The sequence below is a fragment of the Parus major genome, chromosome 2 (assembly GCF_001522545.3).
Source record: "Parus major isolate Abel chromosome 2, Parus_major1.1, whole genome shotgun sequence".
Taxonomy (NCBI): Eukaryota; Metazoa; Chordata; class Aves; order Passeriformes; family Paridae; genus Parus; species Parus major.
Window position 1 is genome coordinate 103,902,676 of NC_031769.1, and position 15,601 is coordinate 103,918,276.

The 15,601-nt window shown below is 35.8% G+C and overlaps 1 protein-coding gene across 1 annotated transcript in view; it reads right to left on the minus strand.

The window, feature by feature from the left end:
* The window catches only part of ROCK1 (Rho associated coiled-coil containing protein kinase 1), an 83,762-nt gene that overhangs the window by 32,154 nt on the left and 36,007 nt on the right, over positions 1-15,601 (minus strand). The window contains exons 4-14 of the mRNA XM_015616440.2: positions 15,418-15,555; positions 14,062-14,237; positions 11,195-11,279; positions 9,438-9,582; positions 9,014-9,152; positions 8,501-8,592; positions 8,152-8,311; positions 5,744-5,810; positions 2,293-2,381; positions 705-753; positions 20-155 (exon numbers count right to left, since the gene is read on the minus strand). Of these exons, the coding sequence (XP_015471926.1) occupies positions 20-155; positions 705-753; positions 2,293-2,381; positions 5,744-5,810; positions 8,152-8,311; positions 8,501-8,592; positions 9,014-9,152; positions 9,438-9,582; positions 11,195-11,279; positions 14,062-14,237; positions 15,418-15,555 (1,276 nt within the window). The remainder of the gene's footprint in view (positions 1-19; positions 156-704; positions 754-2,292; positions 2,382-5,743; positions 5,811-8,151; positions 8,312-8,500; positions 8,593-9,013; positions 9,153-9,437; positions 9,583-11,194; positions 11,280-14,061; positions 14,238-15,417; positions 15,556-15,601) is intronic.

Here is a 15,601-nt window from a genome sequence, read left to right on the forward strand (position 1 = left end):
CTTGGACAATATTGCATACCTTCATTTTCCACATTACGTCTTTTTTCATTCTCTTGTTCAAATTTTCTTTGGTACTCATTTATTTTATGTTGTAACACCATCTTGTCCTTCTCAATCTGAGACACTGTTGTTTCTAAGTTCTTCCTCTGACTGCCCTAAAATTCAAAGAATTGGTATTTTATACTTACATTTTAAGGAATGATCACTAAACCAGGATCTCTGCAATTAATTAAACAAGGAAACTGATGCATTGTTTCAATTGATTGAATTCCTGGCTTCCTTGGAAAGGTTTACAGAAAAGACAGCTTTTTTTAACTTCTACACAACTAATTTATACAGTTACTAGAAAAATTGTTGTTAGTATGATTATATCTAAAGTAACTACTAAAATTACTATCAAGTGATAAGAGAAGGACTCAATAGAAAATCATCTGTATTTTTATAGTAATTGACTTTGATAAACTCCAGAAAGCTTGCAATGAGCAAGACTACATAAAATATTTAGTAAAGAGAAATCAGCATGACCTACAGAAAGAAAAGTTTTTGAAAATGTGTATAAATGAAAGTGCTATGTATTGAAACATGATTGTTAGGTCTCAACCAATTTTTTAGTCACAAAAAAAATATCTTAGAATCATAAAAGTACTATTCTCAACTCCACTCTTTACCCAATTAAGGCATCTTCAGTGAGGAAAAAAAATTACCTCTTCATCCAGTTCTTTCATTATCTTGTCTAGCTTTATGTTTGAAGATCTAAAAATAAAACAAGATCATTTAATAGATACATTATACATATTTTTGTAGTGAAATGATTTGTGACCATTACTAAAGCAAACATTTATATTTTGATTAATGTTATTTTGTAATGAACGTTTAAAGCTGAAGACAATCAATCATTGCAAGTATTTTGTACAATATATCACTAAATATTTATCAGCTTTGTCGCAGATTAAATATGCAAAACTTTAGATGCCACATTTTATCCCTTAATCTGCAAAAAACAGTATATGTACACAACAGGTTATTCTTAAGATTAAAACACCCTGCTAAGCTACTAAAGCCTCCTCTAGCTGAGATCTCCAAATATCTAAAATAGTTCATTAATTCTACAGTAGACAGCTTCCTATTGCATATAAAGATATATAAACAACATTATTTGAAAGCCTTTCTGTTGGAGCAATGTATTAGAAGACTGGACTACAGAGAGAGTGCAGTGAAGTAAAACCTTGTTTAACTGGCAATAACTCTGACACATCATTGCATTTCTACAGGCAGCTATCCCTCTTCAAAGAGGCAACAAAGAGGACTCAGACAAGGCTGCCTGGCAGGTACAAAAAGAGGCAGTTACAATAGTTAGCAATATCACCTATCTACGAACTCTGCAGTGAATGGCAGTTCAGACACAGTTGTGCTCTGACAACTTCAGCAGCACTGCAGGAAGACAGCTACTGAATATCCTTCAAGAATGTATGTCCTGCTTGTGGAGAGCAATCAGAACATGCCAACAGTGAGCCTGTGTTTAAGTAAGCAGTGTCACACAGCCTAAATTCCCACCAGACCATTTCAGTCACCAGTTTACACCTAAGGAGCTTGTACAGCTACACACCATGGTTCCAATTCACAAGTCTAAATTCTTCCTGTATTATATACCTAGCATTGTCTCCTGAGATTATTTAATCCTTCAGGAAGAGACTTCAAAAGGAGAAGCTAAATGAAGGGGAATTTAGGTTGCATGACTCTGAATAAAAATGTCTGATTATCAGAAAAGAATAATCTCAACTGTTTGTTCCTAAGTGTGACTGTGAGAAAAATGCCAATTCTCACATAGCTGCTACTTCAGCATGATAGAAACAGAACTTTAGAAAGCAAACAGTTGTTCTTATATGTCAGTCATAGGAAAAAAGTGGTTTTCCAACAAGTACTTGTATTAGAAAACAGCTAATTAATTTTAATACTCCAATATATGCCATATATTCAGAATCTCAACGTTTTCAAAAAAAATTAGCATGATGAGTGTGTACCTCAGTCCAATAAAACATCTGAATATAGAGATATCAGGTAAACTCAAACACTTAAGTGGTCAAAAAGAACATGTATGGTTGTCAATTAAAAAAAAATTCTTTATACCATACTCAAGAAAATTTTAGAATTACTTAAACCTGTGCCTGGAACTCCCTTGGAGAGCTACAACACCATTCTTAGTGTTATCCCAGTAATCCCTGAAGCAGTAACACAGAATTGAAATGTTAGATATACTGAAATGATGTAAACAATTGAAGTTCAAAGTCTCACCTGCACTTTTGCTCCATTTCATCTTTCAATTGCATTTCATTATGTAGCTGTTCTTCTAACTCATAGATCATCTTCTGCATATTTTCCAGCTTTAAGTATGTATTTATAAATGAAAGAACATGCATTAAACTTAGAAACTTAAAAAAAGTATTTAATAATATTCAGTTCTGCTTACATTGTATCACAGCTTACTTTCTTCTACCAAAAAAAACCCATTATACCTTATTAAAATGTGATGTGTGTCCCCTCCTCCCTGCCCCATCACACAATTTAATTACAAGAAGACCATTTTTTTTCATTTGCATGCACATGAAATTTCAGGGTATCTTCAAAATTCACAGAGCTAAGCTAAATCACATCCTCTTAGTTTGACATATCTTCAGTATCTGACTAAAGTTATTATTGCAAAGATATTAGAAAGCACTTCTGTTAGTCTCAAAATTTCTTCTAGCATGAACCACCACATGTATTTTGCGATGTATCTTCAAGCTCACAACAAGTTCAGGAAGCAGAACCAGGCCAGTCAGTTATTGGCAGTGGGGAGAAAGTGCTCTCACCATCTCTTCAGTCAGAGTTCATTTCTACAGCTAGAACTGCACTAAGGTTTGAAAGATAGTAACAAACTTCAGATGTTAATACGGCACATTACCGCATGGCACGTACTGTTTGCCAGCAGGATAAACTCAGAAATTTTCATGTAGTCTCAAAATATCTACATTCTACCAAATACCTAGGCACAATAATCCCATTCCAACATCAAAATCCTCAGTTAACATGACAGTGTAAGCTCTGACGGAGCTCATCAAGTCAACCTCATGTTGATTCATAACCTTTTCAGTCTATTTAATTTTTACACATTTCCCTCAATGCTCTTGGAACTGCATAGAGAAGCACTAGATTCCTAATCTAGACTCAACATATTCAAGTGGTTTTGATGCTTTGCTTTCTTGTTTCCTGTTTTAACCCCAAGATCTCAAAAAACTTCCAAAAATTAGACATTTCAGCACTTAACAGAGCAGCTCTGGAAAACAATCACTGATGTGACAGAGAATATATCACTACGTAGATCCGACAATGCTTGTAGTTAAAAACAAGGAATGGCTTCTAAATTTAAACTCTGAGGGAAAAGAAGGACCAGTACACACGCATTTATGTCCTTGGTATGAACCACTAAGAAATAAAGCAAGTATCAAGACTATTTAAAGGCTCTCACTTTAGTAAGAAAAGATCACAGTAAATGCTCCAAAACAGAAAATAACAAAGGTTCAATATGATTGCTCTTCCATTTCTTTTTACTCATGTTATAGCCCTTCAAGGGTGCACAGAGAAACTAAATGGGACAGATGAGAAACAAGTCTAAAAAGACATCTGGCAACTGATGCATTTCTGTACTGACTCCTACTAGCTTGGACTGCTATCGCATCCTCTTGCGTCTCTCTGTCTCTGCATGTTCTCACATCAGGCTGTACCCCAGGGGACCCATCTGAGCTTGCTGAGCAGTCTAATTATATCAGTAGAGACAACAGGCTTCCGGACAAAGTTCTGCACAATCTGCTATCAATAGACTAAAGAATACCTCAAGAAAATCCTGAGTTACAAATAACTATAAAAGCACTCCTTTAAGTTTTAGTTTGCTCTCTGATTCCATTTTGTGTAGGAAGCATGGAAAGAAAGGACTACAGAAAAGCCTGTCTGCAACAGAGAAGTAAAGAAAAAATCCCTCTGAAACTGTCATCTTTTTTCTTTTTTTCTTTTTTCTTACTCAATACAGCATATTGAGTCTGGTTCTGCACCCTGAGTAATGAAGTAAACCTAAGATCCAGCGCAACAGAATCTGTTAATCTCCTTTTTCTTAAAATCTAAGCTGTTTACAGGTGGTTGCAGCAGCACTAAATCAAAGTAAGCAATCAGGTCTTCAAAGAGGTTTTATATTCATTAAAAGAACCTTGAATTCTATTTTTGCACAACTTCATGGCCTAATTCTGTTAAGTTTTATACACTTGCAAAACAATTGATTTCTTGGAAATCTGTGGCACTCATGTCTCTCCCCAAAGACATTCAAACTGCAGATGTCAAAATGCAGAGACCAGGTAACATCTTGTGTTATATTTCCAGAACTAATTAATTTGCTAACCATGTGTCAACATTACCGTTTTCATTGCAGCATGTAATGAAAGAAAAACAGCTGAGAAAGAACAGTGGGGGAAAAATACCTTGTAGTAAAGACTTAACACTGATTTAAGCTTTCCTATACCAATCAAATTCTTCCAGACTTTCACCTCCCAAAACTGCTAAAATCACAAGACATTAAAATATATCTGACAACAGGGACAAGACTATTGAGGATTCTTTAACTACACACAGAGTAATATTCCACTGAGTACACCAAGTCCATTCAGTAACTCTTCAAAGTCAACCAAAAGCCAGCACACAGTTTTAAGTACTTTCAAACATTGGTATGTCTGGCATTATTTTTAAATTTTACTGCATCAACAGTCAAATGCTTAAAAGGAAAAGGAAGTATATCAAATACATCAATACACATAAAAAATCAAGACATTTCGACAATTAAATTCAGTTGCCCAATAAAGGACATAACCCCTTCCCTGGGCAGATTTTCTCTGGGTAGTGTCATTAAACCTTTTCATTGCTAGTTTAGGAGAAAAGGGAACACAGATCAATATCTTTTCTACTTGCAACAGAAAACAGAATAAAATACTAACAAAGTAAATCATAGTCTAAGCCAAGACATCTTTTAAAATTAATTATCAATTTTTGACCACGTTTTCTTCTGGAAAGAATGTAATTTGTAAAATATCAAACCATTCTCAGGGAATTGCTTGATTTATATCAGAACTTACATAGAATCCAAGCACTCAACCAAGTCACAAGCACCTTAGCACACCTTCCTGAAAAACTGACTGCTGAGATGCTTGGGAAGAAGTAACTGAAGGAATTCCTGAGCTTTTTTCTTATTTCTTGCTAGATGAACTGCTCTAGAAATGCTAGAGTGCCCTAACTCCCAACAGCTTGTGGGGAAAGCTTGTGAAGGAGCAGCATGCCCAAGCTTGGTACATTGTCTTCCACCTCCCACTGAGGTCAGCAGAAGTCCAGATTCCATGGCTGCCACAAAGCTACCCAGGATCAATAAGATACTCTAAAAACATTGCACAAAGCACTTTGATATTTCTAAAGATAAAAACCGTGAATCCTCTTCCACAAAGAGTTTTGGCTATTTTATTCAATTCTGGAAAACCAATGTTATATTAAGAAGTAAAAGTCTGCTTTTCCAATAACTGTATTAGGGAGGCCATACTAAAGAGCTAAAAATTATACATTGATTTCTCATATCCCAAACACTAAGATAATTTGAGACATTTCTAACTCAAATGGTTTATGCCTATATATGCATTAGACTCTTTATTAGGATACAAAAAAGATAAAGACATACCACACTTTTGTCCACACTGGAGCCCGTTCTGTTGTCATTGGAATTTTCTGCAGGGACACCTAAATACCTGCAAAAACATTTTTAAAGTTATAGTTGAAGAGTTGTTTAAAGGCAAGATCATGAAAAAAAGATTAAGATAATACAGACATCCTAAAATATAACTCCCATATTTACTGCTCCAAAATGTGGATAATCAAATAGTAACATAATCAGATTTAAGCACATTTAATTGAAAAATTCAATTTATTGTAAAGGTTAAAGTAGAAAGCTGCAATAGAAGGCCTCCAGAAAAAAAGGATTTTTGCCAAATTCTAAAACAACCACTTTTCTTTTTTCTAATAACCGTTAAAAAAAAATCTTTGCTTTCCTTAGTTACAACACTCTCATTGGCTTCCATCCCATAAATATTTACTCAGGCACTTATGCAGCAAGTAGCAGTAATGAAGCAAAGTCTGCAGAGATTGTGTAACTTTCAACAAAGTTACTAAGAGTTCCACGCACAAGAAGTTTGCCCTGAAGCCAGTGTTCTTATTTTACGTAAATGTTTTCTAAAAATACCAAAAATTTCTAGTTGTCATGATTCTGGAGAGTCAAGTAAATAAATACAAATTACTGTTTTCAAATTCCTTTGGTATTTGATGTGATATTCTTGGCCTGATAACTGATCTAAAGAGACATAAAGCATCTATTAAGGGCATCAGATTACGTGTGAAGTAACTCTCCAACACATGAACTGAGAAAGATGAACACAACCTTTACGTTTCACATGGATATTTTCAGGTATAAGAAAACCTCCCCAAAATATCAAGGAGGGTAAAATCAAAAGCATCTCCAAACCATGGTCAAATTAAACATCAAGCCGGCTTTCAGACAATCAAATGACAAAGTGGAAATGAAACAGTTTCCTATGTTTCAAGGAAACAAGCTTGCTGTTTGGAGTACAAGAAGCCACCATATTTTACACACCAGGGCTTTTGAGCAGTAAGAATGTGATACTTAAACAGGCACAGCACCAGCTCCATCAAATCTAGAAGAGAACTCACAAGCCAGATAGGGCTACAAAGCGTTCTCGGCTGGTATTCCAAAATCTGTGTTAAAACGTCCAAATACAGATTTATTTTTTCTTTTAATGCTTGAACTATTTTCAGATTTTTTCAAGACAATCACACCAGCAGATTACAGGACAAAATTAAATTCTAAGTCAGCATCATAGTTCTAATAAGCCTACAAAGTTATGTTAGTAGCAGAGAGCAGCAGAGCTCTTTAATGACAGCAAGAATACAGCCACTTAATTATCTAAATTCCTGATACTGCCCCCAAAAAGGAAGACAGGGAAGGAAGAAATTCTATTATTAACAAGCTCCTAATATGCTACTTCTTGACAATATATTCCAAAATATTCCTGCAAGGCAAAAATTAAAACTTTTCAAAGTTACAGACTAAACTGAGAACAATAGGTGAAACTCTTGAACTGCTGAACTCATGCAAAGTACGCAAAGCCTGCAAGTCCTTCTACACCTTACCATGGCAAAAAGTAACAACAAATCCAACTCTTTGCAGAGATGGAAAGAATTTCACCACAGGCTTGGAAAAGTGTTTCCTCTTCTATGCAAGGACAAAAACCAGATTTATTTCCTTTAAGATTTTCCTATCCAAAAATGCTATTAAAACTAACAGTCTGACAGCTCTGCTAGAAGTTTTAGCCCATTTTAAGCCTGACACCATAATTAAAAGCAGATTTCCAGGTATTAAAAAGTTAGTGAGACTTTTGAATGTAGATATAGCTATCCATAGGACCTACAATATAATGACTGTTGAAAGCATGAATCAATACAGCTTTGACTGACATAATTTAGAAGTCTTTTAAGCAATAATGGAAGCCGTAAAGTATCACGATCTCATTCTGTCAGAGGATGTATACTTAAGAAAAATTATGAAGCAGAAAGCAGGCAAGTAGGAAATCTTTCTAGTAAGCCAAGGTTTATTTTACCACACACTGTAGCACTGATGTAAAGTACGGAAATTTCATATTCAGCTCAGGGACAGTAATATGCAGTAAAACAAATGGACTTTCAATCCCTGATTCGTGACTCTACACACAATTCAGTACTCTGCAGGGAGCTCTGCCTGGTAGTGGCAACAGTGGATTTTTCTTGCTTAGCTTCTGCAGCATCATTATAAAATCTTCTCAATGCAAAACAGGACACTCAACAACACAATGTGGTATTTTAAGGTAATGATGCCTTGTAGTACTGGTTATCATTGCTAAAGTATTAAAACAGTATAATTTTTAGCATTCTGAATGACTAATAAGTATCTGAATAGACTTAAACCTAGAAATTGGTTGGTAAGAGTCAGAAACAGTGCTAACAAAGAAAACACAATTAATTTGCTTTCTGCATACGTACCGACGGTTGCTGTAGTACGTAAATCCTACAAAAGGAAGCTGGTTGCCCACAAATGCTTTTGGTATGGGAAATGTTTCTTCCTCTCCTTTGTCTTCTTCCAGATCATCGAAATTACTAGTGTCAATGTCACTACTTAAGTCAGGCACAACTGGTGCTACCGCTGGAAAAAAGGCAAAGTAGTATGATAATAATCAGTGTATTACTCAAATCACTATGAAAATTTTTCTTGGAACAGAGTAAATAAAACTTTAAACCCCTTTAAACAAAATACACCAATCCTTTTGCTACCATGATACATAGGTAAGCCAGACTATGTATCTCAGACTTCTGAGAAAAACACTATACTTACTGTCTCTGAGTGTTTCCCAAGCCCACTGATCATTTTTGAAGAAAAGGTGCCGTTTAATTTCTTCTACACCATTTCGTCCTAACCTCACTTCCCTGTTAAAGAATGGTTTGGTTAAACACATGAGATTCCATTAATTATTCTGAAGGAAAGACTCATTTTAAAGCATAATCTAACAAAAAGGACAATAAAATACCTCTCAAACTATAGTAAAATGTAGACATAACTTGAAAGTTTTCATAAGATCATCTCTATATGAGCACAGCAGCTACATTTCAGAATACAGCCTGGTTTTAACTTTTGTCTATAAGAAACTCTGCTGCTTCTGTTTCCACATCATGGACAGCTCAGGCAATTGCCAAGTTGTTACACTGCACTCAGGCCCAAGGCACTAAAAATTTCACTTCTCTTAAGCAGTTTAAAAATACACACAAAACAAATACTCTCTTTTTCAACATGACAAGAACTACTCTTAATGAAAGCTTATTTTCATAATGAGAAAAATATAAACCTTACCTATCAGTTAAAAAGGCACAAATGAGGTTTTTTGCCTCTTTAGAAATGTCACTGTCATCAGGGAAAGTAAGGGAGTTCTTATGGTTCATAATCTTGCTGTACGTTCCAACCAAAGAGTCTGCATAAAAAGGTGTATCGCCTGAAAAAGCAGAACCACAAACATCAAAAAGAATATCAAAACTATTGTAGACTTGATTTGCAATATTTGACTCACATATATAACAGTGTATGCAACCAAGTGAACTAGAGATAAGGATACATGTTTGAGAACTCTGCCAGAATTTTTCTAAAATATATTCTGTAAATGCCAGGATCTGTAAACCACAGTTTATGCCAGAAGAGCAATGATGTTAAAAACAAGAATGATTTTAACATGGGAGTCTAGTTAAGCAGTGCAGTCAATTCTGAGGACCCTACTACTTACCTACAAGCATCTCATACAAGAAGACTCCAACTGACCACCAGTCACATTCCCGCCCATAGTAACCATCCCCTCCCTGGGACTTCAATACTTCAGGAGAGATGTAGTCCGGTGTTCCCACAGCCGTGTCACATCGTACCATTCCTTCCTACAAAGGAGAGGAAAACAGCCAGGCCCACATATAAGATCCAAAATTGTCAGTAAGTTCCATGATCTTATGCAGCCTAAGCAACGTCAACAGATCCACATCAAATTTTGTCAACAAACATTCTTTTTAATTTTTTTTTTAATATATTTTTGAAGTCTAAGCTGCTAAAGCCAGAACAAAGCACTAGATCTGTCAAACACAATGGAAGTTACTTTAAAACCCTCCATTAGTACCCAAGAAGTAATCAGAATTGCATCTAGGCCCTGCACACACCACACAGCCATTCATGCCAATATAATTGTGTCATTTGCTGACAGGATGTACTGTAAACAGTGAAATCTCTTCTGTTAGCATAAATGGGTCAACATCAGGGATTTTGATAACAGGAACAGTTGAACTGCAAGTTTTTGGCCTCTGACCCAATATACTGAATGCTACAAAGACAAGGCTTAGATAAGGCTTTGAAAATCTATGTAGAAAGACTTCAGAACAGGTAACAAGTGAGAAGAACCTTTGATGTTCCTCACACCCCAGAGAAACAGCTGGCAGAACTGAGATCAGTCCCACTGGAGCTGTCATCCAGAAAACTGAAGGTGTAATCACACCCCCTTTTCCAGTGCCATTCAGGCACTTTTGAAATAATACTATGCCATTCCTAAAAACAGACCAGTGGAAAAACTTGCATAAAAAGTTATAACTAATAAATAAAATAAATACTAATCTAGTGCTGCACATGCAGCAAATCCAAAATTAAGCTCCTATGGTGAGCAGCTTTACTTCTAGAAGGTAACCTTTCTCTATCAAAAGACTAGAGGAACCAAGACTAGGCTCAAGACTACTAGGATTTTTACATATAACGTACACTTGGTTTCCATTGGTGCCTTTTATTCAGCAGCTAAGTACAGTAATTTATTCAAATCTCCTAGAATATGATGAGAACATATTGTACATATTACACCAACTCTACTAAGTACCATTCAGATTTCTATAATATGTTTTCCTCAAATATATGGGCAGGCTGACACAGATCCCTCAGTTTTGTGTAGGGAACAACAGTGCTACACAGTACATGAATATTGCTGCAAAACATTTTTTTTAATGACCTCAGAATACATTTTTTAAAAAATAATTAATAGTTCCTGTTTCCTTCACATTTGTCCTCATGCCATGTCAGCAATGGCGAATAATTACAACTGATATTCAGCAGCTGGCAAGTAAGTTTTGATTCTTTCATTTCTGGCACACTATGTAAAAATCATCTCATTTCTTTGCACTAGCTTTTCATACCAAAAGACTTAAATAACCCTAAGCATCTAGAGACAATCAAAGGCTTGACTTCAGAAAGTTTCTCTGGAAAACAGTACTTGAAGAATGATTTCTGCACTTTACATTGTCACTGAATAAGATGCGTGAATCACAGAATCATAGAATGATTTGGGTTGGAAGGGACCTTAACAATCATCTAGTTCCTTTCACTAAGCCATGAAGAACAGTAAGGGAACAGAGTGGAATTTTACACTCTTCTCATCTAGCTTAAAACTTTTCAGTATCTTTCACTTTTAAGTATGTTTTCCTTTGACAAACACGAAAGTGAAATTGCAAACATCTTTACCTTGTTCATCTTCATACAAGTACCAAAATCTGCTAATTTTAAATGACCAGCTTTATCTAGCAGCATATTATCAGGCTTCACATCTCTGAAAGAAGAAAAATATGTATTTTAGAAAGTAAAATTTCAATTTAATTGACTTAACTTATGAAAATAATGGAAGTCAACTGCTTTTTGGATATAACACTGCATGGAAAAACAGCACCATTAAAGCACTACTATTGCCTCCATTGTTTCCTGTTTTCTCAAAGTATCACGACCAACACAGACTGCTGTACTACACCATTTTTAAGAAGTAGAACACATGTGAGAATACAGCCTTAAGTAACCAAATTTAATAGATGTGGACACCAATCTTGAACCTCAAGTTCATAAAAAATGCTCACTGGTTATGTCAAATAGGCACTGAAAACATAGCATATTTTCTGTACCATTTCTATTTCAAGGGAACAACTGGATGTCATTTTCGAAATTCTATTATTATGAACAAATATTTTCCCATGACTCAAGAGGAGCATTAACTTATATTACCCTCCACCAAGTATGTTCACTACAGAATCTTTCATAAAGTAACTAGTAAAGTGCAGCATGTTCATGTCATTGAACATACTGAAGCAAAATAACAGTAAGAAACAACTATCAAGATAGCATAACACAAATTTCAGGAGAAAGTATATTTCAGAGACCTCAAAGAAGAACTCTGGCCATAACTGTCAGATGAAATGTAGTACAAATGCACCAGTACATTCACAGATTAATTTTGGTTAAGAGGGATTTTTGCAAGACTCCAAGTTAGCTGCCTGATCAAAGTATAGAGACAAAATCAAATTCAACTTCAAAGTTACATTAGGTTACTCAGGGTCAAATCTGGGCAAGTTTTCTTTTTTTTGAGGATGAAGAGTCCATAACCTTTTTCTTGTACTGTTTGACCTCCCTCATAGGGGAAAAAAACAACTCCTAATGAATAGCTACATATTCTCCTGCTGCAACTTGTGTCATCCATTGCCTTTCATCTTCTCACCATGAAGCTTCAGGCTGTCCACCTTTTTTATAAAGTCCTGCTGGGCAGCTGGTGACTAATGCTTTCTGTCTTGCCTGAACACTGTTCATGTTGTGAACAGACAGTGCTGATCCTGGTATCAAACCTCTGCAGAACTGCCTGGTAGCTGACTGTTGCTGGACAGCACAAGCTAGTCAAAGAGTATCTAGACAGCTCTACCTGTTCAAACTGTACCTTCCTAACCTGGCTACATCTACAACCTTGCTAAAGTCAAGACAAACATACTCTGCCTCGTCAGTAAAGCCCATCATCTCAACACAGAAGGCAATTGGTTTGGGAAAGCATGCATTACACTTCATAAATCCAAGCAGGCTACGCATAATCACCTTCCCATCCACATGCTCAGAAACCATTTCCTGACAATTTAATCCACCTGCCCTTAAGCTGGCTAGCCTTCAGCTCTTCTGACTCTCTCCTCCCAGCCCTTCTTGGAAAGACAGATCTGCCATTTGTTTCCTTCCAGTCATTAGGAATCTCCTAATTCCCACACACCTTCCAAAGTGACAGCAGCTCCCTAACCCATGGCACATTCTACCATGTGTCCCAGACATGTGTGTAATCCAGTCTGCACAACTGGGACTCAGCTTGATCTTCCTCTGCTAGAGCAATGCCTTCCTCTCCCATGTTCTGCCACCAGGCCACAGGATCTGAAAGGCCTGAAAGCAGACCTTACCAATGAAGGCTGGGGTAAAGGCAGCAGCCTCAGCCATTCCCATGTCCTTTGTCACTCGGTCCCTGACCCATTAAACAGTAGGCCCATATTTTCCTAAGCTCCCTTTCATTCATCAGAGTTGAACAGATTAACTACTGGGAAAAACAAATTCCAAAAAATGTCCTAGTGTCAAAATAATCTGAATTTTCAAGGAAAAAAAACATCTCTGTGCTGCTGGCATCTTCTAATGCCTGCTTTCTAAAACTAGCAATGCACACATACGATAGTTCATTCAGCCAGATAATTTACCCATTAGATGCAGCATAGCTACATAATTAATGATGCTCTAGATCCTACTCAAGCAATGGATCAGTAGTTTATTTTGTGTTTGCTTTTTTTGCAAAATGTTAAAATTTTGCAAAACATGTTAACACTGATCTTGTGATCAAATTACAAACTGAAAATGTATATACTATAGTGTATACTATACAGTACTCAAATTCTTCCTTTATATTTTGTTGAAAAAAATATTCTTCTGCTCCTAGTTAATATAATTAAAAGCTGAAGCAGATACAAGTTCAAATATCGAAAAGAAAACTTCTCAATCTATCTGAGAAGTGACACCATTTCACTTTAGGCCAAGTACATAATATGAAACTAATCCAATTCCCTTTGCTCTGCATCTCAATTTTCTATCTTCCCCTCTCAAGAAAACATATGGCTGGGAGATTTTCCTCACATTGTTCACAGATTCTTGTTTAATGGGTCACTGAGGCTTCAAACACCTAGCAGAGAATTAATTCCCAATAGTGGATACTACTGTGATCAAATTCCCTAAACAGCCTTTTTTAAACAAAAGAAAATAACCATTTTGGGGCCAACATGCTCATACCATTTTTGTTCTTTTTATCTCTTGGTAAAGTGGCACAATTTTATTGCTCCCCAAACTGAGGAACATCAGCCCACTGAAAACCTTCACTTCAATTATACAACCTCAGACTTACAGTTTCTGATGGCAACAACTTTGCACTTTGTAATACGGAATAATTATGGAATAACAAAGAAGTAATATCTTGAATTTTAAAACTGCCTAAACTGAAGAAATTCTGGCAGCATCAGGAAATAAACAATCCTATGTAACATCTTTTTCTTTCTTACCTGTGTATAAAACCCATTGAGTGAATTGCATCTAATGCAAGTACAACTTCAGCAGTATAAAATCTTGCCCATTTCTCTGGAACATCGTAATTACTCATTAAATTCACAAGGTCCCCACCAGGCATGTATTCCATCACCATGTAAAGGTAACGGTCATCTTGGAACGCATAAAATAACTGCAAAAAAGCAAAACCAAAAATTAAACCACTTAAAGTTACAGTTACCTTTAATAATTTGCCTGTTGGCATATCAAAGACATTTCTGTGCAAGCTGATTTCCAAAGTAACAGAATTGCTACAATAACTGCAGCAGTGTCCCATCATTCAGCAAACCTCCTAAAAAGAAGTTAACCTCTAGAACAAAATTTAGGCAGATCTTCCATCCTTTTATATTACCCTGGAAGAAGTAGCATGCTGGTTACAAATGAAGATTAGTGAATTTGGTGCAATAAATTTTGAGATAAGAGAATGCTCATTACATTTAGACAAAATATTTTTCTCACTGGGATGTTAGTTGACCCATATGCAAAGATGAAGCTATTCTGTTGCAAACATCTGTCTGATTCTACTTGTATTATCACTAAATGTTTATTTTTCTAATGTCGACATTTATTTATTATACAGAAAATGAGCCTAAACTTTAAACAATAAAAATATTTCCCTTAAAGCTGTCAACCCTCTGTTCAACATGAGTAGGGCCATCAGATTTTTCTTTAAATTGCATGAAATCCCTAAGTTTTATTCTGAACAATCACACCCAGACAGATAGTAAAGCAGTTACACATTTGACTTGGGAAAATCTTGAATGAGTTTGTGTAATTCCAACCTAATAGAAAAATTTATATGCTTAAGGCTAAGAACAGTTTAAATTAACAAGCTGACACGTGCACACACAATACTCGATGATTGGTTTGGGCATGCTCCTTAGACCTTCAAAGGCAGCAGCGCCTCCCAAAAAACTGTCAGTGACAACACTGAAATGGTGAAAAAATAACCAGAGCAGGAAAAATTTTCAAAGATACACACAGAAATTAGAATATACAGAAGCTGTTTCTTAGGTGCATCTTTCTGGTATGCTGGATGATTCAAATAACTACTACACAGCAGATGCACCAATATATATCTAGCAAAGATTTCTAATAATAAACAGTATGGTTTATCTTGTATATGTGACAAAATACAGTCTGAAGCAAGTGTGATATCTGCATTTTTGTACAGCATTCCTTGTATTAGTCATGTATTCCCTAGCAGATCAAAAAAACAAAAAAGAGACTTTGAAATATGTAATTCCAAGTCATGCAGTGCTGCAACCAAACTATTCTGTAATGCCAGTATTTTAAAAGTAATGTCACTTTACCTGAACAACCCAGGGACTATTAGCAAAAGCCATAATATCCCTTTCTTCCCAGAAGAATGCAGAATCAGATCTTTTGATCATCTCAAATTTGCTCAGAAGTTTCATAGCATACACTCTCCTTGAGGATTTATGCCTCACCTGTGAAGACAAAGGTGACATGGAACATATTAGTTTGCCATATTAA